Source organism: Anarhichas minor, unplaced genomic scaffold (assembly GCF_050575085.1).
Source record: "Anarhichas minor isolate MPS153535 unplaced genomic scaffold, ASM5057508v1 ptg000031l, whole genome shotgun sequence".
In the NCBI taxonomy this organism is placed as follows: domain Eukaryota; kingdom Metazoa; phylum Chordata; class Actinopteri; order Perciformes; family Anarhichadidae; genus Anarhichas; species Anarhichas minor.
In genome coordinates this window covers 2,666,274-2,694,004 of record NW_027466477.1, presented here as the reverse complement: position 1 = coordinate 2,694,004, position 27,731 = coordinate 2,666,274, and the positions used below count along the sequence as shown (strand labels likewise).

Here is a 27,731-nt window from a genome sequence, read left to right as displayed (position 1 = left end):
TGCCCGGTAGACCTGTTCAGTAATCCATCCAACAGCAGGATGAAGCCAGACAAGTTGTACATTTCATGATTGTAGAGGATGACATGCAGACAACGAGGCAGCTGATGTGAAGTGGAACATATTACCAGAAAATGTATCACTTTATGGATCTATACGTAGATAAATCAAATAGAGTTATTGATGAAACATGAAGGTGCTGCACTAGCAGCAGACAGTGAACCCACCTCAGAGTCTCCAGTCTACAATGTGGACTCTCCAGAAAACCTCTCAGCAGCTTCACTCCTGAATCCTTCAGGTTGTTTCTACTCAGATCCAGTTTTCTCAGATGGGAGGGGTTTGACTTCAGAGCTGAGACCAGAGAAGAACAGCCTTCCTCTGTGATCTCACAGTGTGACAGACTGCAAACACACAAAACAACACACAGAGTTTCTTATATCGATACACAATGAATAATTATTTTCATCATAAACATGAGTGGCTTTCATTTTGGTTTCATCTTCTTTTGTAAACAGACATTTTGTGAAAATCCTGTCACTGTAAAGACATTTAAAATCATTATTACAGTAAAATAAGTTATTCCAGTGTAGTAGATTGCTCTAACAAACTAAAAGCACGACTTAAACCGTCCTGGTTCCCTGAAAGCAGGTGGGCCAAAGGATGTTCATGTTGGTTGGACGAGCCATTCAACACTTTGATCCTGAGCAGGATAGTGACCAGTTCACCATTGTGTTTCGTTGGGTTATTATTGTGGGATATTTATTTCATATTTTTATTTATTTTATTTATATTTTATTATTATTTTGTTGGGTTATTATTTCATCATTCTTATTTCTCGATCCTGCAACATCTGACTTGTTTCCAATGCTCGACTGTTTTCCTCCCGTAGATGATCAGGACTTTGAAAGTGACATTTCTGTGTAATACTGATGTTGATTATTACAGCTTGCTATCTGAGAAATATGATCTCACAAAACAGCTAATGCTTTCTTTTATTTTCTTTTATACTTGAAAAAGGAATCATTTAAATTGACAGTTGATTCAGAATGTTTATTATGGTAATATAAATACTCGATGGTAGAATTTCTTACAAATTGTTTAAATTGTTTGATTTTTATTTGTTATGAAACTCACTGACATGTTGTCTCATTATACAGTTCAACAGAGATGGAGGTCCGCTTTCTGTGTTTCACCTCATCTCAGGAGATTTATTTTGCCATGTTGATGTTAACATTATCTAGCTTGCTACAACATAGAGTTGCTTAAAATTCACAAAACAGCCAAAGCTTTAACCTCATCGATGGATGATGTGCATATGTAAAGCATTCTGGGTAATATGTGTTGGTGTTTTGATCAATTATAAATCCTTGAATGGCCAAAGGGGGGAATTGTTGGGGCAATGTATCACGTTCTTTTAGATGTAACTTGTATCGCTTAAACCTAAACCCAATCTAAAAGAGCCAGAGAAAGTAAGTTTAACTAGTTGTCAACCGATTCAGTAACTGTACAGTGAAATATTACAGAGACAACATTAGGACAAACTTAGGACAGTAGACAGTCCACAAACGCAGGCATAAGGTAACCAACCAATGAAACAATGACTATTAAAACATAGAAGAAACAAAAGCGTAAAGTACATGGACCTGAAGACCAGCGGGAGGTTCTAACATGTTTCTAGTATGAGTGATGTGAGTCACTCAAGGGGGGAATGTGGGAGGAAAATGTATCCATGTATGTTCACATTCATCCTGTGATAATGGCCGGTATCATTCATATGTTATTCACGTCACTGAGACAGGGAGTCTAGTATAGCGGCCTTGGAGCCCGGGTGAAGATAGAGGGGGGATGACGTAGATAAACAAGTAGGGCAAGATTTCTAACGCAGGGGAAGAACGGGAGCCGGTCGCTGTGACGGGCGGCCAGAAGCAAAATCAGAAGAAGACGAGTTGAGAAGGAGACGGTGGTTAATCAAAAAACCCTCTGTTATGACTTGTCTGAGGGACACAGTGTAACTTGTCTAGGTGAGAGTTCAGAGGACATCTCCAAAGGGGGGGGGGGGGGGGGGGACTTAGGGTAGAATGGAGGTTTAAATAATGAACAATGCTATTGTGAAGTTAGTTGACTCCAGACAGCTCGGTTTACTTGTATACTTTGTGATGCAAATAAATCTGCGTGAACTGAAGAAAATCCAATCTCTCTTGTATTCTGTGGGTGTTTGTTACTGATGTTGGGATCTGGCTCTAGTCTAGAAGCACCCATGCTCCTTCCTGTCATACAACGTCTGATGGAAACTCCAAGATGAATGACTACACCTCCCAGCACAGCCAAAACTTGATCCTGGCCCCTCATTGGCCAAGAAGTGGCCCCCCACTGGGTTCGAGACCTGGTTTATAAGCGAGCAGGAAACGCCATTCGCTCTCTTCCCTCCGGACCTCGTCCTGGCAACAAGAAGATTCACGAGGAGCCGCGGCCTCATCAAATCCTATCAGGTCACATGTCACATTCGCTGGTCGAAACTACAGACTGTGTTTTATTTAGAGTTTTGGATCCCGTAGTGCGAGAACGGATAATCTCTACGACCCGTCCTCCCACCCTTTAGTGCACACCTTGCCGGCAAAAGAGGGCAACTGAGCCCCTAAAGAGCCGAAGATTTCCGGCCTAAGACGAGCGACTCCCGCACGCCTCCGACGTTAAGAAGACCCCTCTCTGCAGCGAGGGGATCGAGTCTGCGCTAGCTCCACTAGCCGCACCACCGGGAGCCCTCATCTCCCGAGGACTGAATGATTCCCACCACGGGAAAAGGCCCCTACCGAACGAAGCTTCTCAAAGTAAGAGTTACTGGTATCTGGGCCTAGCTTAGTTTAGCTTAGCATTAGCTTAATTTAGACTATTCGTTTATGTCGTTGTTATTCCTGTATCTTGTTGTGTTAAGTTACTGTCGTGTTATAACGTGTTATTACGCCAGCATCGCGGACCACGGAGTCCCGTTATATTGTGTATTTCCTACTGTAACCGTTCGCATTTGATCCGTCGCTGCTAGTGGATGTGGAGCTTGTGATTCTATCACTTTAAAGACTAAAACTACGGTGGCCGACCGAGTTTCGGGGTGATAGGGAGACAAACTCGCGTTTCACCGCAGTGACAAAGATCTGTTTGTTTTGGGGATTCTTTTATTTTGTTTTTGGTTTTATTCTCTCCTCTTTAAATCGGCTCTGCGAGTGAGATCTAGAACCACAACTATCACCGTAAAAGCGTGCTGTTCCTCACTGCCTCACTACTGCGCAGAGCACCGCGCTCAGAGCTCGATGTTCTCTCTCTCTCTCTCTCTCTCTCCCTCTACTAACCCGCACACACACACGTAGTTAGAGCTACTGATTTTGGGTGAACCTCTCAGACTCGTGATTACGTAATCTCTGACCCCAACCCACATGGTACGCCGTCCCACGTGGTTATAGCAGCCACCTCTGCGCCATTTTGGTCGCCTGTCTGTAGACTCGCCATCTTGGCCTGTAGGCTCACACCCCCCCTATTGAGATTACCCACCATCACTGTTGAGTAGCCCCCCCCCCCTTTCTTTCCACACACACACACACACACACACACATCGATAGACATATCCTTACCCCACGTTATTCATTTGACTTTAGGTATTAGACATATAATTGTATGATAGCGTTTGTTGATTGTGATATTACTTGATTTGATCATTTATTATTTTGATTTAATAAACTCTGTTATATTTTAAAGAGCAGTCGTCTGTGATTACTTGTGCATAGGTGTGTAATAACTGGATGTAGTGGCCTGTGCTCGAACTTAACCCTTCACTCGCACTCCAAACGTGTAATAGTATTCAGACTGTTAATATCGTGAGTGAACACTAATTATGAGACTTAGTTTATAGTTTGGTTATTGGTCCCTGTCCGCAGGGTGGTGCCCCGTTCTTATTAGTAATTACTAATTAACTTATTGATATTAATAACTCCATTGATGTTGATAATTTAGTTTCATATTTGCTGATAACCAAACACGCTCCTTTACGTTCCCAACACTGAGTTCCAAATAGTGAGATCCTGTGGTGTCTCACCACGAGTCAGATAGATAACAGTTACTGAGCCCAGCCGTTAGGTAAAGTCAAAGAAGCGGCTCATCAACGAGGAAAAAACCAACAGTAGTCTTTTTGTGTCTCTTTGAGTGACATTTTGTAGGTAAAGATCAGGGGGCCCCTGACACTTTGGGCCCCTGGGCCTGTGCCCGGTAGGCCTGTTCAGTAATCCATCCAACAGCAGGATGAAGCCAGACAAGTTGTACATTTCATGATTGTAGAGGATGACATGCAGACAACGAGGCAGCTGATGTGAAGTGGAACATATTACCAGAAAATGTATCACTTTATGGATCTATACGTAGATAAATCAAATAGAGTTATTGATGAAACATGAAGGTGCTGCACTAGCAGCAGACAGTGAACCCACCTCAGAGTCTCCAGTCTACAATGTGGACTCTCCAGAAAACCTCTCAGCAGCTTCACTCCTGAATCCTTCAGGTTGTTTAAACTCAGATCCAGTTTTCTCAGATGGGAGGGGTTTGACTTCAGAGCTGAGCCCAGAGAAGAACAGCCTTCCTCTGTGATCTTACAGTATGACAGCCTGCAAACACACAAAACAACACACAGAGTTTCTTATATCGATACACAATGAATCATTATTTTCATCATAAACATGAGTGGCTTTCATTTTGGTTTCATCTTCTTTTGTAAACAGACATTTTGTGAAAATCCTGTCACTGTAAAGACATTTAAAATCATTGATCAGTATTGATCCAGATTCTTCAGAGCGGATCAGAAAATAAAATAGTATTCATAAAATATATTGAAAAATACCAAATGCTCTGAAAAAGTCAGCATCAGAAATGTTAAAAAAAAATGTCTTTAGCGGTTATTTTCCTAAAAATTCAAAAAGGTTTGATTCTTTAAGAGTGATTTAATTAAACTCTTTTTTTCATGATGAACATTGAGTCTCTCAAGTATAGTATACATAGTATATTTATCAAGTATAGTATAGTATATTCAAGTAACGTTTTGTCTTTTAGTGTCTCTTTGTAGTTGTGGTAGTGGGCGTGGTCTGTGCTCAGCTGCAGGGAAGAGATCTGTGGGAGTGGTTCAGGGGAACAGTGCCAGGGTTAATTGGCACAGCTGTAACCGGTTGCTCATTATCCCTCATTCGTCTTCAGCAGTAGCAGGCTGGAGCTCTGGTGGCCGGTGAGACAAAGAGGAAGAGGAACACCAGCCCACGAGAGTCAGACTGATTGATGCACACTGGCCTGTGTGCGCTCTGAGGAGCCGGGCGGCAGGAGAGAGCACACGGCAGTGTGAAGTTTTGTTTAAGTTTGTAAACAAAATACTTTTGAGTAAACCTTAACTGCTGAAGACGGTGTGGTGTGTTGAGGACCCGCGAGTAACACGGAGTCGGCTACACTGGCACCTGAACCACTCCCACAGATCTCTCCCCTGCAGCCGAGCACAGACCACGCCCACTATCACAGTAGTCTTTTTGTGTCTCTTTGAGTGACATTGTGTAGGTAAAGGTCAGGGGGGCCCCTGACACTTTGGGCCCCTGGGCCTGTGCCCGGTAGGCCTGTTCAGTAATCCATCCAACAGCAGGATGAAGCCAGACAAGTTGTACATTTCATGATTGTAGAGGATGACATGCAGACAACGAGGCAGCTGATGTGAAGTGGAACATATTACCAGAAAATGTATCACTTTATGGATCTATACGTAGATAAATCAAATAGAGTTATTGATGAAACATGAAGGTGCTGCACTAGCAGCAGACAGTGAACCCACCTCAGAGTCTGCAGTCTACAATGTGGACTCTCCAGAAAACCACTCAGCAGCTTCACTCCTGAATCCTTCAGGTTGTTGTAGCTCAGATCCAGTTTTCTCAGATGGGAGGGGTTTGACTTCAGAGCTGAGCCCAGAGAAGAACAGCCTTCCTCTGTGATCTCACAGTGTGACAGACTGCAAACACACAAAACATCACACAGAGTTTCTTATATCGATACACAATGAATCATTATTTTCATCATAAACATGAGTGGCTTTCATTTTGGTTTCTTCTTCTTTTGTAAACAGACATTTTGTGAAAATCCTGTCACTGTAAAGACATTTAAAATCATCATTACAGTAAAATAAGTTATTCCAGTGTAGTAGATTGCTCTAACAAACTGAACGCACGACTTAAACCGTCCTGGTTCCCTGAAAGCAGGTGGGCCAAAGGATGTTCATGTTGGTTGGACAAGTCATCCAACACTTTGATCCCGAGCAGGATAGTGACCAGTTCACCATTGTGTTTCGTTGGGTTATTATTGTGGGATATTTATTTCAAACTTTTATTTATTTTACTTTATTATTATTTTGTTGGGTTGTTATTTTATTATTATTTTGTTGGGTTATTATTTCATAATTTAAATTTTTGTCTAGTTTCAGCAGGGATTTCTCGATCCTGCAACATCTGACTTGTTTCCAATGCTCGACTGTTTTCCTCCCGTTGATGAGCAGGACTTTGAAAGTGACATTTCTGTGTAATACTGATGTTGATTATTACAGCTTGCTATCTGAGAAATATGATCTCACAAAACAGCTAATGCTTTCTTTTTAGGGGGGCTGAAGCTCCCCTGAAATGTTCTTAAGCCCCCCCATATAATTTGGCATTATTAAAAAAAAATATATGTATTTTTATTTTTATTTTGTTGATGTCATTAAATTAAACTATTGTTTCTCACATGGACAAGTCATTTACTGTATAACTCTAACATGCTACATATGTGCGTGCGTTCTGGTTTGTATGTTTTCTACCCCTTCAAATTACAATCATAAAGCCCAGGGATCCTCAACTGGCAGACCGCGTCGACCCAGTACCTAAAACATATAGATAATTTGGAAATATACACATCAGGCAGTGGATTGACACTTTAACCGGCGCTTGTTATTCAGCCGTTACGGCACTTGTTCAGCGGTGCAGGAAACACACCGACCACTGCGTTTTAAATCACATCACGTGATGCAGCTCAGCCAATCAAATATGGGTAGTCTGACAAGTTTCCTGACTCGAGCGAGGTTTACACACAACGTGACACACGGGGCAGAGACAAGGAGAGAGAAAGAAGAGCAGGAAAATTGCGTTGATCGAAGAAGTTATCTAACTTAACGTTCTCCAAAAAGAGAAACGTGTTCAGAGAGAATAGAATCTATAAGCAAAAATGAACAGACTCTTCTATGTTAATTCTTCCCACAGGCAGTTAAAACCAGCATGTTTCATATGTTCAGAAACCGTAACTATTGATAAAAGCGGCAAATGAAGCGCACTACGAGGCAAAGCACAACTCTTTTGAACAAACGTATTCTCTCACATCTGAAATGAAGTCACAGAAAATAAACTTAAGAGCCCAATATGATCAGAATCCTAACACATGAATTCACTGTTCAACAAGGATGTTAACAGAGAGAATAGAGCTGAAACAAGTGGTTTAATAACCACAGAGCAAGTCCATGCTCACTAATTTATCTTTTTAGATGACAAAAATATAATATTGTGGCTTTCGATTGACATCACTTCACACCTGAATGAACTGAATTTAAAGCTGCAGGACAATTTAGTGAAATTATTTTTTTTTAAATGAAGTACTTTATTTTAAATTTTAATTTTTGAAAAGCTTTCTGTTATGTCAGTTATTCTTTATTCCAGCCCTTATTGTACTTGAAAACAGAAGAACATCTATTTATGTATTTCAATGTATTATTTATAATCCATCCAGTTAAATTTGAAAACTGTGAATATCATCATACTTAACGATATAAACCCCGGGCACTAGGATTGAACCAATCTATGAACTGTCTGAAACAATGGATATCCGCGGCCCCAAATTGGCCCCAAAAAAAATTGCCGCACGCAAACATGCCACTCCCCTTGGGGCTAAGCCCCCCCTTTCTTTGAATCCTAGAAACGCCCCTGGAGTCTAGTATAGCGGCCTTGGAGCCCGGGTGAAGATAGAGGGGGGATGACGTAGATAGACAAGGAGGGCAAGATTTCTAATGCAGGGGAAGAACGGGAGCCAGTCGCTGTGACGGGCGGCCAGAAGCAAAATCAGAAGAAGACGAGTTGGGAAGGAGATGGTGGTTTATCAAAAAACCCTCTGTTATGACTTGTCTGAGGGACACAGTGTAACTTGTCTAGGTGAGAGTTCAGAGGAGGAGGAGGACATCTCCAAAGGGGGGGAGGGGGGGGGGGACTTAGGGTAGAATGGAGGTATAAATAATGAACAATGCTATTGTGAAGTTAGTTGACAGCTCGGTTTACTTGTATACTTTGTGATGCAAATAAATCAGCGTGAACTGAAGAAAATCCAATCTCTCTTGTGTTCTGTGGGTGTTCGTTACTGAGTTCCTAATAGTGAGATCCTGTGGTGTCTCACCACGAGTCAGATAGAGAACAGTTACTGAGCCCGCCGTTAGGTAAAGTCAAAGAAGCGGCTCATCAACGAGGAAAAAAAACACGACAAAATTCTTTTAATGTCTCCTTGTGGCCTTTTTGTGTCTCTTTGAGTGACATTGTGTAGGTAAAGGTCAGGGGGGCCCCTGACACTTTGGGCCCCTGGGCCTGTGCCCGGTAGGCCTGTTCAGTAATCCATCCAACAGCAGGATGAAGCCAGACAAGTTGTACATTTCATGATTGTAGAGGATGACATGCAGACAACGAGGCAGCTGATGTGAAGTGGAACATATTACCAGAAAATGTATCACTTTATGGATCTATACGTAGATAAATCAAATAGAGTTATTGATGAAACATGAAGGTGCTGCACTAGCAGCAGACAGTGAACCCACCTCAGAGTCTCCAGTCTACAATGTGGACTCTCCAGAAAACCACTCAGCAGCTTCACTCCTGAATCCTTCAGGTTGTTGAAGCTCAGATTCAGTTTTCTCAGATGGGAGGGGTTTGACTTCAGAGCTGAGTCCAGAGAAGAACAGCCTTCCTTTGTGATCTTACAGTGTGACAGACTGCAAACACACAAAACAACACACAGAGTTTCTTATATCGATACACAATGAATCATTATTTTCATCATAAACATGAGTGGCTTTCATTTTGGTTTCATCTTCTTATGTAAACAGACATTTTGTGAAAATCATGTCACTGTAAAGACATTTAAAATCATTATTACAGTGAAATAAGTGTAGCACCCTGCTAATTTGTTTACATGTGTTCCTTGAAATGTCTGTAAAACAGTACATTTGCATTTGTGTTCATAGGCAGAGAAATATAATTTGGAAAAGTACTTAAGTGTCCTACAGTTCGAGTTACCCGTGAACCTCTCGTGTCCTTACCGTATTGGTTGGTCAGGTGTCAATGTGTTTCCAGCCAATCAGGAGAGTCAGATGAGACTTTTTGGTAACCTACCGGGTTCTTAGAGGGGCGGGACTAACGACCGGAGAGCGCGGAGAAAGAGAGAGAAAAAGAGGGAAAGCGGGTGAAGATAGAGAGAGATGTAGCACTAGTTATAAGTTCAGAAAATGTGTGTTATTGTTCTTAGTTGATCGAGTTAAAACCGGAGTATTTTGTAGCCGTGTATGGTCCAATAATACCAGAAAGTGAGCCGTGCTGGAAGCCGGGTGGGTCGGTAAAACTTTTAAGTGGCGCTGAGGTCATCGCTGCATCTGGACTTAGCTGCTAACAAGCTAGCGGCTTCGCTAGCTGGGAGAAGAGAGCCGGCGCGCGCGCGGGAAAACCCGTTTGTTTTGCACCGAGTGTGTGAGTGAGTCTGTGAGATAAACATATAATGACATGGACCTTTGTAGTAGCAACATAGGGAACTCATTGGGGTTTGTGAATCTCTGGCTAGTGTGTGTCGAGTGCTGCCACAAGCTGCTGCAGTAGATGTGCTCAGGACTGCGATGCAACCGAGGGACAGAGACACAGGACAGATGTTCCTCTCATCACAGCGCCTCCTGCTGGACACAGGGTTTACCAAGTCTGTTATCTAGCGCTCTCTGAGTAACCGAGGAACAGTGAGTACTGAACACAACTTTTCCTTGATTCAAATGAGCTCCAACAAGCGCGCCAACGTCATGGTACCATCACACTGACTATCAAATCCCGGGTACTATTATTGTCTTTTATTTTTCTGTTGGTCACAATTTTGGTGTTATAATAAATGTTGACTGTTTAAATATTCATGTATTAAAGTAATGCATGTCAACATAGAAAGTAAGGCCTAAACAGGGCTACATGTGAATGCATGGGAGTTTGAACTCACAGGTCAGTATAGCTGTATCATCAGCTAACCAGGCCTCTCTGCACCTTAGTCACAGTCATTCACTTAAATGGGGCTATTGTAGACATTACATTACATTACAGTCATTTAGCAGACGCTTTTATCTGCGACTTACAGATAAAGCGACTGTAAAGCGATTGTAAGTCCAAAGCGACTTACAATTCAGATTCTATCACATTTCTAGACCGTAGGCACAGCTACGGGAGCAATTTTGGGGTTAAGTGTCTTGCTCAAGGACACATCAACATGCGACTAGCAGAGCCGGAGCCGGGGATCGAACCGCCGACCCTCTGATTGAAGGACGGCCCTGCTATCCACTTAGCCACAGTCGCCCCAATTAGATATAGACCCTACAAATAGACCCTCTCCAATTCACCTCCCATGCAACAGGGGTATGACATGAAGACCCTGAACTACAATATAACTGAGAAGGTGGGCTACAAGTTATTCCAGTGTAGTAGATCGCTCTAACAAACTAAAAGCACGACTTAAACCGTCCTGGTTCCCTGAAAGCAGGTGGGCCAAAGGATGTTCATGTTGGTTGGACGAGCCATCCAACACTTTGATCCGGAGCAGGATAGTGACCAGTTCACCATTATGTTTACACCATTATTTCCAAACGCATATTAGTAGAGACACGAGTAGACATTGTTATCCCACAGTAACATGTTGGTAACACCACCATGAACTTGTATGCAGTAGATCACTTCAGAGCACTTCAGACTTCAGAGCTGAGAGCAGAGAAGAACAGCTGACCTCTGACAAACTGCAGTGACTCAATCTGCATAAAGAAGAAATGATGAAGAGAAACAATCTGTTCATAATCCAATCAGATGTGTTCAGCTTTTAAATGTGTAACTCAACTTCACAAGGGTTTCTTGCAGCATGGTAGCAGACGTGTAAAAGCAGCTTAAGTCAGGAGAATTCATGACTTGTTTCAAATATAATATTAACTTTCAGGACAAACTGATCACAAAGCAAATGTTCAAATGAACCTGGAGCACAACAGGTTGATGAAAGATGTGAAATGGATGATGCTTTATAGAACTTTGAGACATCTGTTACAAAATGTATTGAAGAGTATTGATCCAGATTCTAAAGAGCGGATCAGAAAAAAAAAAGTAAAAAAAAAAGCCAAATGTTTTGAAAGAAAGTTATCAGAAATGTTTTGTTTTTTTAAATATTACTTTAATAGTTATTTTCCAAAAAAAAAAAAAGTTTAGTTATTTTCGTGTGATTAAATTACATTTCCCAGTGAACATTGAATCACTCAAGTATAGTTTATATAGTATATTCAAGTAACTTTTTTTTGTCTCTGTAGTATTTTTATGTCTCTGTGACACAAAATGTATGGTCACATTTTTGTTATTTTATGATTATTTGATTCATGATATTTAAATGAATTTCTGTGATTTGCCAATCATAATAAAACTTCCTGTAGAAGTGTATTTCTATCTATGCCCAGTAGGTGGCAGTGCAGCGCTGTGGTTCCGCCTCGTGACCCGAGATTTGTATGTGCGCGTTCAGCATCTCCTCATAGCTTGAGAAGACGCTGAACGAAGAAGCCACACGTTTGCCTGTCTTATTATTTCCTGTTTTTCTCCAGTTAGTAACATGTAAAGTGCACCAAAGATAACATATGAATTGGGGACCAATGTGTACTTAACATTTTATTGAGTATTTTGTGTTTTTATGTAGTTGTTTGGTAGCTACGTGAGTTAAGACTGACTGTTGAGTGCTAGCTAAGCTGATAGTAGCCCTGTATTACATCCCTTGTTTTTATCTGGCTCCTACACATTATACTTTTTCTTTATAATGAAATTAATCGACTCTTTATGTTGTGGTTAGGGTTAGGGTTAATTAATGTGACTGTAATATGTATATAACTGTTGGGAATGTTTGTTAGCGATTTGCTGTACTGGTGACGTAGCGCCGCCATTTGGAATGGTGTCTTCCTCACGTACGCCACAGTGGCTGTGGGCACATTGCCAAAGTGCAGTTAGGAAGGGTTTTATCCCGAATGACAACAGATATGTTGATCAAACATAGTAATGGAACTTGTTAATGTATTAATAGTAGTGCTGGGCAACGATTACAATATTTAATCGCGATTAATCCCATTGTTATGGCAAAGTTCAATAATGAATTCAAAAGTAGTGTATTGCGCACTTTTATTTTAAAAGTACTGCTATATGAACAAAAGGGCAATAACATTTGGTTCACGAGATGCAGGTAGCATGTTTTATACTTAATGTGAATATAATTCATACTTTGTTGGCATCTTATTCTGAAAACCGGATGTTCGTCTGAAGAAACCGGATGTTGTCTCACGTTAATCTTTCCGCTAACTTTCAAAGTCCTTCGCTCGCTCCCGATCTGTGCCGTTTGAATGCGTTTACCGTGAATTTAAGCATATAGGTGCACTAAAATTACTGACTATAGGATGTTTGCTGGCTTTTATCCCACTGTTCTTGTCATCCTCTTGTTGTTATGTCTATGTATTGTCTCTTGTCTTTCAATTTAAAAAAAAAAAAAAATTATAATAAATTTTAAAAAATGCATTAACGCGCGATAAAATAATTGTCGGCGTTAATTAATGAATGCGTTAACATGCAATTGACGCATTAACTTGCCCAGCACTAATTAATTAATAGTAATGTAAACTTTGATTATTTTGTTTAGGACAATTTACTGTATTTTTCCTGTGTTTTGTCATGTTGAAATGGAGAAATGTTGGGATCTGACTATATGGCTTCGACATGTGCTGTGGAACAAAGAGAGAGAGTCAGGCCTTCCCTTTTGCAAGCAAAGGTTTCATCCTGATTGTAGTTTGAGCACAAAACCCCCAGCTCTGAAGAAATTCACATTAGGGTGTGAGTTTCCTCCCCCCAAAAACAATGCTTCCCCGAAGTTACCTGAAAGCAGCGCTGCAATCTAATTGGCCGAGGGCCAAGACACCCCAGGACCCCTGTGGTTCAGCCACTGTTCTACAAAACTACCTGCAGCCCCCACCTCAAGGCTTTTTCCCTTCGACCTCCGTCGAGCTAGGGAGCACACCAACGTTGTTTCCCTTTTCAACCAAAACCTAGGTCTAACAGTTTATATTCGCTGGCCGAATTCACCAAACTGTCTATTTTATCTTTGTTTGTATCCACGAAGCGAACCCCTTTTTAGTCCTGCAGAAGTGAAGAAGCAAGACTTCTTCAGAGAGAGAGAGAGAACTTCTACTCTCCACCAAGCGCCTCGTTTGCTCCGGACATAAGGATGCGAAAATCCCTTATCCAGACGACAGCGATTCTCTCCTACCGAGAGAACACCTCCCGCGGCCCGCAGCCGCGCTGCCTGGGCCCAACGAAGCTCAGAAGAACCCCTCAGAAGAACCCCCCTCAATTACCACGATTGCATCGTACCGTAAGGCGAAATAGAGTCTGGGCAGAGTTAGAGAGAGTTCATTTGTGTGTATTTTATCTTGTTTGTGTGCTTAAAGTACTGTTCATTTTTATAACGTGGTATATGCTTTATGATCACCGACACTGGCGATCCCTGAAATTGCTAGTGTTGTGTAGAAGTTACCGTGTATTCTATGCTACCGTGATTCGTGTCGAGACAGCCGCAGTGAGGTCGAAGTTGCTTCTCATCAGTTCAGGAGGTCAAAACCGCCGGCTGAGACAAAGAGTCGCGGTTCTTGCTCCCCTGGCTGAGAGAGCAATCTTCCGTACTCCCGCGCGGTGCGGAGGATCTTAATCTTTTGTTTTATTTCATTTTGTTTTGTTCCTTTCCCTTCTCTTTTACTAACACACACACACACACACACACACACACACACACACACACACACACACATATAGCTTTGAGCTAATCTAGCTACGTGCTAAACGGCTACCGGCACTAGACGCCGGGTCTCCTGTTGGCTATCCGCCATTTTTGAGTCTCGCGCATGAGAGACGTCACCACGTCCCAACTACGTCATACGTCGCTGAGCTGTTCCCTCGCTCCTCCCCCTTACGCACACACACACACACACACACTCCCCCTCCTCTTTTCAATAGTCTGTTGATTTTAGATAGTGTGCTCATGAATGTATAGTTGTTAGTTTAGATATTAATTGACTAGATCATTAGTATTAGAACGTATTAAACTCTGTTATATTTTAAAGAGCAGCTGTATGTGATTACTTTGTGCATGTGTATTGTGATGATAGCTGTATATGTGGTCTGTGCTCGAACTTAAACCTTCACTTTCACTCTGAATGTGTAACAGTACTCAGACTGTTGACATTGTGAGTGAACACTAATTATGAGACTTAGTTTTATCGTTTGGTTATTGGTCCCTGTCCGCAGGGTGGTGCCCCGTTATTATTAATAATCATTAATAATTGTTACTGACATTAATAATTCTATTGATGTCAAGAATTTAGTTTCTTAGATGCTGATAACCCAAACACGCTCCTTTACGTTCCCAACATATTCTTGCCCCCCTTTTTGAGGCTATGTTATTCCCAACAGAAACATATACAGGAGATTGTTTTCACGTGAAGTGTGAAATAAAATAGCTTGAGAAGGCGCTGAACGAAGAAGCCACACGTTTGCCTGTCTTATTATTTCCTGTTTTTCTCAGGAATGAAATCTGTCATCAGGCTCATTCATCCTGGGACCTGTAACATCTCTTTGAGTGACATTTCGTAGGCAAAGGTCAGGGGGGCCCCTGACACTTTGGGCCCCTGGGCCTGTGCCCGGTAGGCCTGTTCAGTAATCCATCCAACAGCAGGATGAAGCCAGACAAGTTGTACATTTCATGATTGTAGAGGATGACATGCAGACAACGAGGCAGCTGATGTGAAGTGGAACATATTACCAGAAAATGTATCACTTTATGGATCTATACGTAGATAAATCAAATAGAGTTATTGATGAAACATGAAGGTGCTGCACTAGCAGCAGACAGTGAACCCACCTCAGAGTCTCCAGTCTACAATGTGGACTCTCCAGAAAACCTCTCAGCAGCTTCACGTCTGAATCCTTCAGGTTGTTTCCACTCAGATCCAGTTTTCTCAGATGGGAGGGGTTTGACTTCAGAGCTGAGCCCAGAGAAGAACAGCCTTCCTCTGTGATCTCACAGTGTGACAGACTGCAAACACACAAAACAACACACAGAGTTTCTTATATCGATACACAATGAATAATTATTTTCATCATAAACATGAGTGGCTTTCATTTTGGTTTCATCTTCTTTTGTAAACACATTTTGTGAAAATCCTGTCACTGTAAAGACATTTAAAATCATTGATCAGTATTGATCCAGATTCTTCAGAGCGGATCAGAAAATAAAATATTATTAATAAAATATATTGAAAAATACCAAATGCTCTGAAAAAGTCAGCATCAGAAATGTTTACAAAATAATTACTTTATTAGTCATTTTACGAAAAAATCAAAAAAGGTTTGGTTCTTTAAGTGTGATTCAATTAAACTTTTTTTTAATGATGAACATTGAGTCTCAAGTATAGTATATTTATCAAGTATAGTATAGTATATTCAAGTAACTTTTAGTGTCTCTTTGTAGTCTTTTTGTGTCTCTTTGTAGTCATTTTGTGTCTCTTTGTAGTTGTGGTAGTGGGCGTGGTCTGTGCTCAGCTGCAGGGGAGAGATCTGTGGGAGTGGTTCAGGGGAACAGTGCCAGGGTTAATTGGCACAGCTGTAACCGGTTGTTAATTATCCCTCATTCCTCTTCAGCAGTAGCAGGCTGGAGCTCTGGTGGCCGGTGAGACACGAAGAGGAAGAGGAACACCAGCCCACGAGAGTCAGACTGATTGATGCACACTGGCCTGTGTGCGCTCTGAGGAGCCGGGCGGCAGGAGAGAGCACACGGCAGTGTGAAGTTTTGTAAAGCCTAGCCCTATTTTTAGGTCTCTTCTCGAAAATTGCATACCCTTACTTAAAAGACTGTAAATCTGAAACTACAAGGTCTATTTTAATAATTTTGATGGTGATGTAACCAAGTGGAACTGATGGGGTGAAACTATTGGGTCCGCCGGACCGGTAATGGGGTGCACGGGCCCTGATTAGCTGAAAAGATGCACCTGCTGGCAAATCGCATTCTTTGTCTTTCTCTCCGGCGTCACGAGCGGGTGTGCCGAGTCCAACTACTTGCTCTCCCGCAACAAGCGGACACGTAGCGTGAGGCCGCATACGTTGCGTCGGTAGCGCAGTGTCTGAGAGGCATCCGTTACGGAGGGGACAGCGTGTGTTTGGGGGATGGCTGATTCAGGTAAAGATATTTATAGTGGAAGGGTTTTTCTTTTTGTATTTCGTGTGCTGGGGAAATTGGGTACACTTTTAAGAAAGATCTAATGTTGTATTTGTGTTCTTTTAGAGCTTCCTGAGCAGTGCACCCAATGGTAGCTGGGGGGAATCCAAGTGGGGGTGGCTGGGTTGCTGAACATTCGATGGGTTGAAGTACAATCTTTTTGGGTTTGTTTTCTTTTTATTGGCAGTTATTTGTGATTACTTATGTTTTCGTTTTCATGTCTTTTCTAGTTAGTGGGACGCTGCCTTGGTCTTTTGTTTTGTTTCTTTAAGTTGTTTGATGCCTATGTTGGCACCTGGTCTGTGAACTCCTCCTGCCCGCTAAACCAGCTGTCACTGGTTACTCCACATAGTTATATTTGTACAAATAAAAGATTTATATTTTCATAACACTGCTTCCTGTGTGTACGTGCCTTTACGGTGTTTCGAACCGGGTGTCTGTGGCAACGGGGTGCTACAGTATAATACAGGTAAAACTTGTGATACACTTGTTCAGACATGTAATATTGTGTATATGTTACTGGTTAAGGTTGTAAATGAAATGCGTTTGAGTAAACCTTAACTGCTGAAGACAGTGTGGTGTGTTGAGGACCCGCGAGTAACACGGAGTCGGCTACACTGGCACCTGAACCACTCCCACAGATCTCTCCCCTGCAGCCGAGCACAGACCACGCCCACTACCACAGTAGTCTTTTTGTGTCTGTTTGAGTGACATTTTGTAGGTAAAGGTCAGGGGGGCCCCTGACACTTTGGGCCCCTGGGCCTGTCCCCGGTAGGCCTGTTCAGTAATCCATCCAACAGCAGGATGAAGCCAGACAAGTTGTACATTTCATGATTGTAGAGGATGACATGCAGACAACGAGGCAGCTGATGTGAAGTGGAACATATTACCAGAAAATGTATCACTTCATGGATCTATACGTAGATAAATCAAATAGAGTTATTGATGAAACATGAAGGTGCTGCACTAGCAGCAGACAGTGAACCCACCTCAGAGTCTCCAGTCTACAATCTGGACTCTCCAGAAAACCTCTCAGCAGCTTCACATCTGAATCATCCAGGTTGTTGTAGCTCAGATTCAGTTTTCTCAGATGGGAGGGGTTTGACTTCAGAGCTGAGCCCAGAGAAGAACAGCCTTCCTCTGTGATCTCACAGTCTGACAGACTGCAAACACACAAAACAACACACAGAGTTTCTTATATCGATACACAATGAATCATTATTTTCATCATAAACATGAGTGGCTTTCATTTTGGTTTCATCTTCTTTTGTAAACAGACATTTTGTGAAAATCCTGTCACTGTAAAGACATTTAAAATCATTGATCAGTATTGATCCAGATTCTTCAGAGCGGATCAGAAAATAAAATATCATTAATAAAATATATTGAAAAATACCAAATGCTCTGAAAAAGTCAGCATCAGAAATGTTAACAAAATAATTACTTTATTAGTTATTTTACGAATAAATCAAAAAAGGTTTGGTTCTTTAAGTGTGATTCAATTAAACTTTTTTTTAATGATGAACATTGAGTCTCAAGTATAGTATATTTATCAAGTATAGTATAGTATATTCAAGTAACTTTTAGTGTCTCTTTGTAGTCATTTTGTGTCTCTTTGTAGTTGTGGTAGTGGGTGTGGTCTGTGCTCAGCTGTAGGGGAGAGATCTGTGGGAGTGGTTCAGGGGAACAGTGCCAGGGTTAATTGGCACAGCTGTAACCGGTTGCTCATTATCCCTCTTTCCTCTTCAGCAGTAGCAGGCTGGAGCTCTGGTGGCCGGTGAGACACAGAGAGGAAGAGGAACACCAGCCCACGAGAGTCAGACTGATTGATGCACACTGGCCTGTGTGCGCTCTGAGGAGCCGGGCGGCAGGAGAGAGCACACGGCAGTGTGAAGTTTTGTTTAAGTTTGTAAATAAAATACTTTTGAGTAAACCTTAACTGCTGAAGACGGTGTGGTGTGTTGAGGACCCGCGAGTAACACGGAGTCGGCTACACTGGCGCCTGAACCACTCCCACAGATCTCTCCCCTGCAGCCGAGCACAGACCACGCCCACTACCACAGTAGTCTTTGTGTGTCTCTTTGAGTGACATTGTGTAGGTAAAGATCAGGGGGGCCCCTGACACTTTGGGCCCCTGGGCCTGTGCCCGGTAGGCCTGTTCAGTAATCCATCCAACAGCAGGATGAAGCCAGACAAGTTGTACATTTCATGATTGTAGAGGATGACATGCAGACAACGAGGCAGCTGATGTGAAGTGGAACATATTACCAGAAAATGTATCACTTTATGGATCTATACGTAGATAAATCAAATAGAGTTATTGATGAAACATGAAGGTGCTGCACTAGCAGCAGACAGTGAACCCACCTCAGAGTCTCCAGTCTACAATGTGGACTCTCCAGAAAACCTCTCAGCAGCTTCACTCCTGAATCCTCCAGCTTGTTTCCACTCAGATCCAGTTTTCTCAGATGGGAGGGGTTTGACTTCAGAGCTGAGCCCAGAGAAGAACAGCCTTCCTCTGTGATCTCACACTCTGACAGACTGCAAACACACAAAACAACACACAGAGTTTCTTATATCGATACACAATGAATAATTATTTTTCATCATAAACATGAGTGGCTTTCATTTTGGTTTAATTTTCTTTTGGAAACAGACATTTTGTGAAAATCCTGTCACTGTAAAGACATTTAAAATCATTATTACAGTAAAATAAGTTATTCCAGTGTAGTAGATTGCTCTAACAAACTAAAAGCACGACTTAAACCGTCCTGGGTCCCTGAAAGCAGGTGGGCCAAAGGATGTTCATGTTGGTTGGACAAGTCATCCGACACTTTGATCCTGAGCAGGATAGTGGCCAGTTCACCATTCAGTTCACACCATTATTTCCAAATGCATATTAGCAGAGACACTAGTAGACATTGTTATCCCACAGTAACATTTTGGTAACACCACCATGAACTTAGTAGATCCGACACTTAGACCACTTCATCATCTTTGTAGTAAATCACCTGATCCTGACCTGAGAGTTTCAAGTGTACAGTTCGGACTCGCCAGTCCAGCAGAGAGCAGCTTCACTCCTGAGTTCTGCAGGTTGTTGTAACTCAGGTCCAGGTCTTTCAGACTAGAGGACTCGGAGCTGAGGACTGAGGACAGAGCTCCACAGCTTCTCTGTGAGAGGTTACAGCCACTCAGCCTAGGGGAGGAACAGGGATTAATACAAACAAAATGTTGAATCAAAGTCAAATATCAAACACATTTAGTAATGGTAATGTATCCGTAGTGTATCTGCCTACAGAGCTTTGTTGGAGGCTTTGATCACTGGCAGCAGCCTCAGAAGAGCCTTCTCTGAAGCAGAGTATTTTTTCAGGTCAAACACGTCCAGATGTTTTTGTGATGACAGTAAGATGAAGACCAGAGCTGACCAGTGAGCAGGAGACAGTTTATCTCTGGAGAGACGTCTTGAACTCAGGGACTTTTGGATCTCCTCCACTAGAGAACCATCATTCAGTTCATTCAGACAGTGGAACAGATTGATGCTTTTCTCTGGAGACACATTCTCACTGATCTTCTTCTTGATGTACTTGACTGAGTCCTGATTGGTCTGTGAGCTACTTCCTGTCTGTGTCAGCAGACCTTGTAGGAGTTTCTGATTGGTCTCCAGTGAAAGACCCAGGAGGAAGCGGAGGAACAAGTCCAGGTGTCCATTTGGACTCTGTAAGGCCTTGTTCACCGCACTCTGGTAGAGATGTGTTAGCTTAGGTTTTGCTCTCAACACTTTAGGCCAACGGATTCTTGGTTGTTTTTTTGCCATCAGGTTGACACCAGAGTTGATGAAGGTCAGATGGACATGAAGAGCAGCCAGAAACTCCTGAACAGTCAGATGGACGAAACAGAACACCTTGTCCTGGTACAGTCCACACTCCTCCCTAAAGATCTGTGTGAACACTCCTGAGCACTTTGAGGCTGCTCTGATATCGATGCCACACTCTGTCAGGTCGGATTCATAGAAGATAAGGTTGCCTTTCTGCAGCTGATCAAAAGCCAGTTTTCCCAGAGACTCAGTCATCTCCTTGCTCTCTGGACTCCAGTGTGGATCTGTCTCAGCTCCTCCATCATACTTGACCTTCTTCTGTTTGGACTGAACCACCAGGAAGTGGATGTACAGCTCAGTCAGGGTCTTGGGCAGCTCTCCTCCCTCTCTGGTCTTCAACACCTTCTCCAGAACTCCAGCAGTGATCCAGCAGAAGACTGGGATGTGGCACATGATGTGGATGCTTCGTGAGGTCTTGATGTGGGAGATGATCCTGCTGGCCTGCTCCTCATCTCTGAATCTCTTCCTGAAGAAGTACTCCTTCTGTGGGTCGGTGAACCCTCTGACCTCTGTCACCATGTCAACATACTCAATAGGGATCTGATTGGCTGCTGCAGGTCGTGTGGTTATCCAGAGGCGAGCAGAGGGAAGCAGTTTCCCCCTGATGAGGTTTGTCAGCAGCACATCTACTGAGGTGGACTCTGTAACATCAGTCAGGATCTCAGTGTTGAACTCCAGAGGAAGTCGAAACTCATCCAGACCGTCAAAGATGAACAGAACCAGGAACTCTTCAAAGCTGTAGATTCCTGCTTCTTTGGTTTCACTGAAGAAGTGATGAACAAGTTCCACCAAGCTGTACTTTTTCTCTTTCACCACATTCAGCTCTCTGAAAGTGAATGGAAAGATGAACTCTATGTCCTGGTTGGCTTTGCCTTCAGCCCAGTCCAGTGTGAATTTCTGTGTTAAGACTGTTTTCCCAATGCCAGCCACTCCCTTTGTCATCACTGTTCTGATTGGTTCCTCTCCTCCAGGTGAGGCTTTAAAGATGTCTTCTTGTCTGATGGTTGTTTCTGGTCTGTCTGGTTTGGTGAATGCTGTTTCAATCTGTCTGACCTCATGTTCATCATTGACCTCTGCAGTCCCTCCCTCTGTGATGTAGAGCTCTGTGTAGATCTGATTCAGAAGGGTTTTGTTTCCTGCTTTAGCGATTCCCTCAAACACACTCTGGAACTTCTTTTGAAAGCTGGATTTGAGTTTCTGCTGACACTCCAGAATATCTGGATGAATAAAACAAAGATAAAAATCAATGAGGGGTTGTTTCAGTGAATGTGAGTCATTTCTAACAAGTTTACACATTTCTGTATTAATGAAATCTATTTCTCTCATTTGATAACTAAAGGCTCTGAAGAGGTTAATGATTGTAAAATCACTTTGTATCATTTAACATCAACTGACATGTTGTGCTTCATGTGTGCATGAACTCTGTGGTCTCCAAATAACCAGGTTTATTACTTCATTACAGAGGGAATTAATGATGTCCAAGCAGAATCTTACAGTCACACCAGTGTGCTACTTCTAAACATTAGAGGCAACAAAAACAGGATTGTCTGTCTTTGTTTCGTTGACTTTTCTGACATTTTTAATGTATTTTCTCCGGTGGACGTGTGTTTGGTAGCTTCTTCTGAAAGCCAAGGTGCAACTCGCTTTTTTACGTTTAAAGTCTTTGTGAGATGTAAGTTTGATCTTTGTGTTCATACCATGACTTACCTTTGGGTTCTGATCTGGTTTTTGATAAACTCTTCACTAGATCATTCTCACACATCTTCACTAAAACTATTTGGGTCACTTTAATAATATTGTCTATGCCGTAGTTGTTGACCATCTGATCCACTGTGTCCATCCGGTCTGCATTCTCCAGTCGACTCTTTGGGATTGCTGGGAAGTCTTCTATGACCTCCTCCAATAACCACTTGAATTTTTTAAACTTGTCGGCTCCTAACTTCTCCAAAGTGTCCAAGAGGACCTCTTTAGGTGTCTCCATCTGTCCTCTCTGTCAAGATACAAAGGATATTGTTTCATAATACTATAATTCTTACATTTTAAAATCATGTGATGAAAGAATAATAATCATGCTGTACATATTTACTGACAATCAGCCACTTAAAGGAGAGTATGAAGGAGATTGCTTGATTGCATAATTCACATGTGAGGATTAATTACAGGCCTGTGGATGTTTTCTGAGGTATAACAGGAGAATCATAAGACGGCTAACATGTTGTGACTTATTTACAGTCTCTTACATACATTTTACAGGGTATTATAGCATTTCCACTGTTACTACACCATCACACACACACACAGGTCCTCTAGGACGGGTTTTGTCCTCTGGGACAGTTGAGACATGAACTGAGCAAACAGGACTCCACTAGTGACACCAAGTGTGTGTCAGGGTTGTTAAGATGGTTGTGTTGTGAACATTCAGAGTGTTAATTAACAGTTTTAAAAAACTCAGGTTGATCCAACCTGTCAGACCAGTTCAGACACTCAGATTACAAACTTCTGTTGAAACTACTTGAGAAACATGAACATTATATTTCTAAAAATCATTGTTCTTTATCTCAGAGAGGAATTCTACTGCATATAACAAATCTATCTTTTGAAACATCGTTCTATTCTCCAGTTAAACAGAGAAACAACACAAAGAGATCAAAGTGATCCTGATGATCAAACATGTACAGATTCCTCTGGTAGGATTCTCACCTGCTGAACTCACTTCAGGTCAGTTTACAGACACGTTCCACCTTCATGTGTGGAGGAAACACTGGAGAGAAGAAGCTGCTCATGTCCTCCTGTCAGTCCTGGTGTCTGTGTCCATTTGATCCGAGGACGCCGTCACACCCTCATCACTTCAGAGTCCAAGTCTAAAATAAAACCAGTGTGATGTCAAAACCTGTCCAACAGGTGGTAGATGTCAGCCTATCAGAGGTGTTTGTATTTCCTCATTCCTCTCCCTCACCTGTAGCTGACTCATGTTGTGTTGTTGAGTGTTGGAGACGGTTATTGTAATGTGTGTTATGCTTTCTTAAATCAAGTCAAGTGTTCACTGAGTCCTTCCTTTCCTTTATAACACGTCCTCACAGCGAGCCAATCAGACACATCACAGGTGAGGTGATGTAGTTCTCCTCTCTGTCCACTAGATGATGCTAACTAACCATCTAAAGAGATAAAGATCAGCTCAGCTCAGAAAGATTTAATGAAGCAGCAGCAACTTGGATCACATGCATGTCTCACTGATGAGACACAATGTGACGTTTACATGTATTTATTTATAAAAGTGTTATTTTGAATGAAGATTTGGTGAAACATGTTCATCAATCACATTCTTCTATATTGATTTATAACCTACATGTTGTAACATTTCTGAGCAGCAGCTTCTAAAAGTTTACAGTCTAAAGAATCAGTGTGAAGCCGTCAAATAAGCAGAAGATCACATGACGATGAAGAAGTAGAAGAAACGTGAACATCTCATGTTATCACCAACAGACCATCAAACTGAAGGACTCGGATCAAACTCAGTGCTCCTGTTTCAAATACAAAGTGCAGCTCACATGAGACACTGGAGACAGTCTGGATGTTGGATCTGATCCTGGAGCAGTGTCATTAGAGACATGACATTAAGCTCTTAGACACGCTCTCTACATGCATATCAGTGGATCAGCAGTGTGCATCGTGTTCAGTCTATTTAAATGATGGAGCTCAAAGTCACAGAGCACAAGTTCACCTCAGGGGGCTTTACCACCGCGCTGCAGCGCTCAAAGAGTTAAAGTCTTTGATGCCGTCAGAATGCTCACATCTGAGTATTTATTTTAATTATAACAAATACTGAAGAGTTCAAGATGAGACATAGAACACTGAATTAAAAAGTAGAGAAGCTTTTGCTAATTTAATTCAATAAATGGAATGAGACATAAACACACTTGATGAGTGACAGAAGAAAGTGGTGCCTGTGGTTTCAGAGGTAGTCCGAGGTTGTCCTGCTGTTCATCAGACAATAAGTGACAGCAGCTGATGTAACATGGGACAGTGACTCTGATAACAACACTGTTAGGCCTGGACGGTCTGTAGATTATTACAATGATCACTGGATCTTTAGAGTTTACTATAAAATCAAGATGTTCAAATGAAGTAAAACTGAGATAAAAACGACTCATTATTTAGAGATGTGATGTTTAAAAGTCCCAAATGAAGCGGCTGATAGTCAGGAGCAGGAGGTAGCAGAGGTTCAGAGGGACTGTAAGTAAATAGTTGTGGTTAGCACCAGAGGGGTTTGACATAGAGCGTGCTGCAGAGGGTCTGTGACAGGAAGTGATGCGTATAGGAATGACTTTCTCTCAGGAGAGTATGAAGGAGATTGCTTGATTGCGTAATGCACATGTGAGGATTAATTACAGGCCTGTGGATGTTTTCTGAGGTACAACAGGAGGATCATAAGACGGCTAACATGTTGTGACTTATTTACAGTCTACTACATACATTTTACAGGGTATTATAGCATTTTCTCTGTTACTACACCATCACACAGGTCCTCTAGGACAGGTTTTGTCCTCTGGGACAGTTGAGACATGAACTGAGCAAACAGGACTCCACTAGTGACACCAAGTGTGTGTCAGGGTTGTTAAGATGGTTGTGTCCCAATTAGGCTTTGCCTTCTGTGTGAGTCTTTGTGTAGCTCCACACCCTCCTCACTCTACCTGTCAGCCACTCCCTCCTCATCAGCACAACTCCCTTCACCTGTTCTAGACACTATTTAAACTCCTGCCTCTCAGTCACTCTTTGCCAGATCATTTTCATGTCTACCCGCCCGTTTGGCTCGTCTTGTTCCCGGTTTTCCCGTCTGCCTGCCCTGCCTCATTCTGCTGGATTTTCCCCCTCGTCTCCTGTCTTGTCCGTGGATCCCCTGTTGTGTCCTGTGTTGATTTAATTCTTCATTAAATACCTGCTTCACGCTACTCTGTCTGGCCTGCATTTGAGTCCTCCACCACACCCTGTGACAGGTTGTGTTGTGAACATTCAGAGTTAATTAACAGTTTTAAAAAACTCAGGTTGATCCAACCTGTCAGACCAGTTCAGACACTCAGATTACAAACTTCTGTTGAAACTACTTGAGAAACATAAACATTATATTTCTAAAAATCATTGTTCTTTATCTCAGAGAGGAATTCTACTGCAAATAACAAATCTATCTTTTGAAACATCGTTCTATTCTCCAGTTAAACAGAGAAACAACACAAAGAGATCAAAGTGATCCTGATGATCAAACATGTACAGATTCCTCTGGTAGGATTCTCACCTGCTGAACTCACTTCAGGTCAGTTTACAGACACGTTCCACCTTCATGTGTGGAGGAAACACTGGAGAGAAGAAGCTGCTCATGTCCTCCTGTCAGTCCTGGTGTCTGTGTCCATTTGATCTGAGGACGCCGTCTCACCCTCATCACTTCAGAGTCCAAGTCTAAAATAAAACCAGTGTGATGTCAAAACCTGTCCAACAGGTGGTAGATGTCAGCCTATCAGAGGTGTTTGTATTTCCTCTCCCTCACCTGTAGCTGACTCATGTTGTTGAGTGTTGGAGACGGTTATTGTAATGTGTGTTATGCTTTCTTAAATCAAGTCAAATTTTCACTGAGTCCTTCCTTTAGTCACAGTCATCAGTCGCTCCTAAGAGCAGAGGGCCACCAGATCAACTTGTGACCACACTGCACGTTTACCACGGAGCACTCTGAGTACTTCAGAGCAGAGCAGAGCCACATAGCATCACAACATGTAATACGTGGTGGGCACACTCAAGAAGAAACCGAGCCGAGAGAGGTTTAGAGAGAGGCCATCGGCTTTCCACACAATATACAGTTTTAAGGACGACCATTCAACCTGGTCAATAAGCTGGACACAAATAGTCCCATCATGTATGACACAGTGTGATGCTATGTGAGTCAAATGAAATGTGATTATGTCTTCTACTTATTAAACTCAAATGAACTCAACTGTTTGACATCTGTGTTCTTGGCTGGTTAAATTCTTCATTTTATGTTTTAGCTTTCCTTGTTTGCTCTCATGCTTTATGTCCACATTGTGTATCTTCACCTCATGACGACATCACAAACATCTGCCTCATTCATTTGCAGCGAGACAAAGACGTTTTGAACTGTCATTTTAAAAAGGCACCATTTGTGCATTCGGAAACCAGCTTCTAAACTGCTCTGAAGTACACAGAGTGCTCCGTCGTGAACGCGCAATCCACACAATGATATGAGTTTGAATCCTGTAAATATGATTTATTTATATATATTTGTCTTCTTCTTTTAACTGTGCTACAGGGTTCTTCTACGTGACACATGTTTGCACAAAACAGGCTCCAAAGACGTTTGTGTTTTTTTTAACAACTTTATTATTTCAAAGGAAGAGCAACGAGCTCTCTTCCTGTTTCAACATAAACAACAAAGCGACGTTTCAAACTTGAGTGGACTCGATTCCTCAAAAGACTCTCCAACGTGGAATCCGGTGTGTTTTGACCAAAGACTGTAAATGAGAAGGTTTGACATTGTAATGCAAAACTAAACAATGCGGCATTCACGAGGACAGCTACGTGTTGTCTTCCTGCTTTCAACAGCTGCCGTAACTACGACAACAGACGCATTCGGCTGAAAGTCGCCAGTTAACACGGCCCCTTGTTGAACCATAACACCAGCCGCCCTGGCGCTCAAATCAAGCGCTTCCAAATACATTACATTACAGTTTTTCAAGATAAAAGCCCTGTCAGCAGTGACGCCGAGTTTTCTCCAGAATTAGACCTGTAATAAATGTGTAAGCTTTACCAAACACACAATATATTGTTCCCTTTCCAAGAAGGAGCTTAACCCTCAATGAAGTAACCCTCAATGCAAACGGATTTCTTACAAACACTTTTATTTTAATACACACCGGCAATTATTTTACTTTTTATGCTAAATCAAGTTACTGCTCTCTGACGAGTTTGCATCAGCTTCCGGTTACGCCAAAATAACTTCAAAATAAAGGATCCAAAACGTTTAAAAAAAAGGCACTTACAAAATAAAAGCTGACAGGAAGTGATCATCTTAGGTGAACTAGCAAATAAAAAATGTCCTAACAGGACATATTAAGAGTAATTTACACACACATACTGCTTTTTATAGAAATATAGTTGTAAGATACCCAAAAAGTGACGCTGCTTTAAAGTTGTTAAACGTGACACTACTACGTCCTCT

The 27,731-nt window shown here is 42.0% G+C and overlaps 1 protein-coding gene across 1 annotated transcript; it reads right to left on the bottom strand.

The window, feature by feature from the left end:
* Positions 1 to 5,212: 5,212 nt before the first annotated feature.
* On the bottom strand, positions 5,213 to 23,343 carry LOC142964716 (NLR family CARD domain-containing protein 3-like). The gene is made up of 11 exons (XM_076105204.1): positions 23,223 to 23,343; positions 22,217 to 22,499; positions 19,932 to 21,726; positions 19,658 to 19,831; positions 19,003 to 19,176; positions 17,625 to 17,798; positions 15,283 to 15,456; positions 11,082 to 11,110; positions 8,882 to 9,026; positions 5,843 to 6,016; positions 5,213 to 5,327 (listed from the first exon to the last, which is right to left on the bottom strand). Exons 2-11 carry the CDS (start codon positions 22,488 to 22,490, stop codon positions 5,213 to 5,215), a joined length of 3,228 nt encoding a protein of 1,075 aa, XP_075961319.1. The 5' UTR covers positions 22,491 to 22,499; positions 23,223 to 23,343.
* Between the last annotated feature and the right edge of the window lie 4,388 nt (positions 23,344 to 27,731).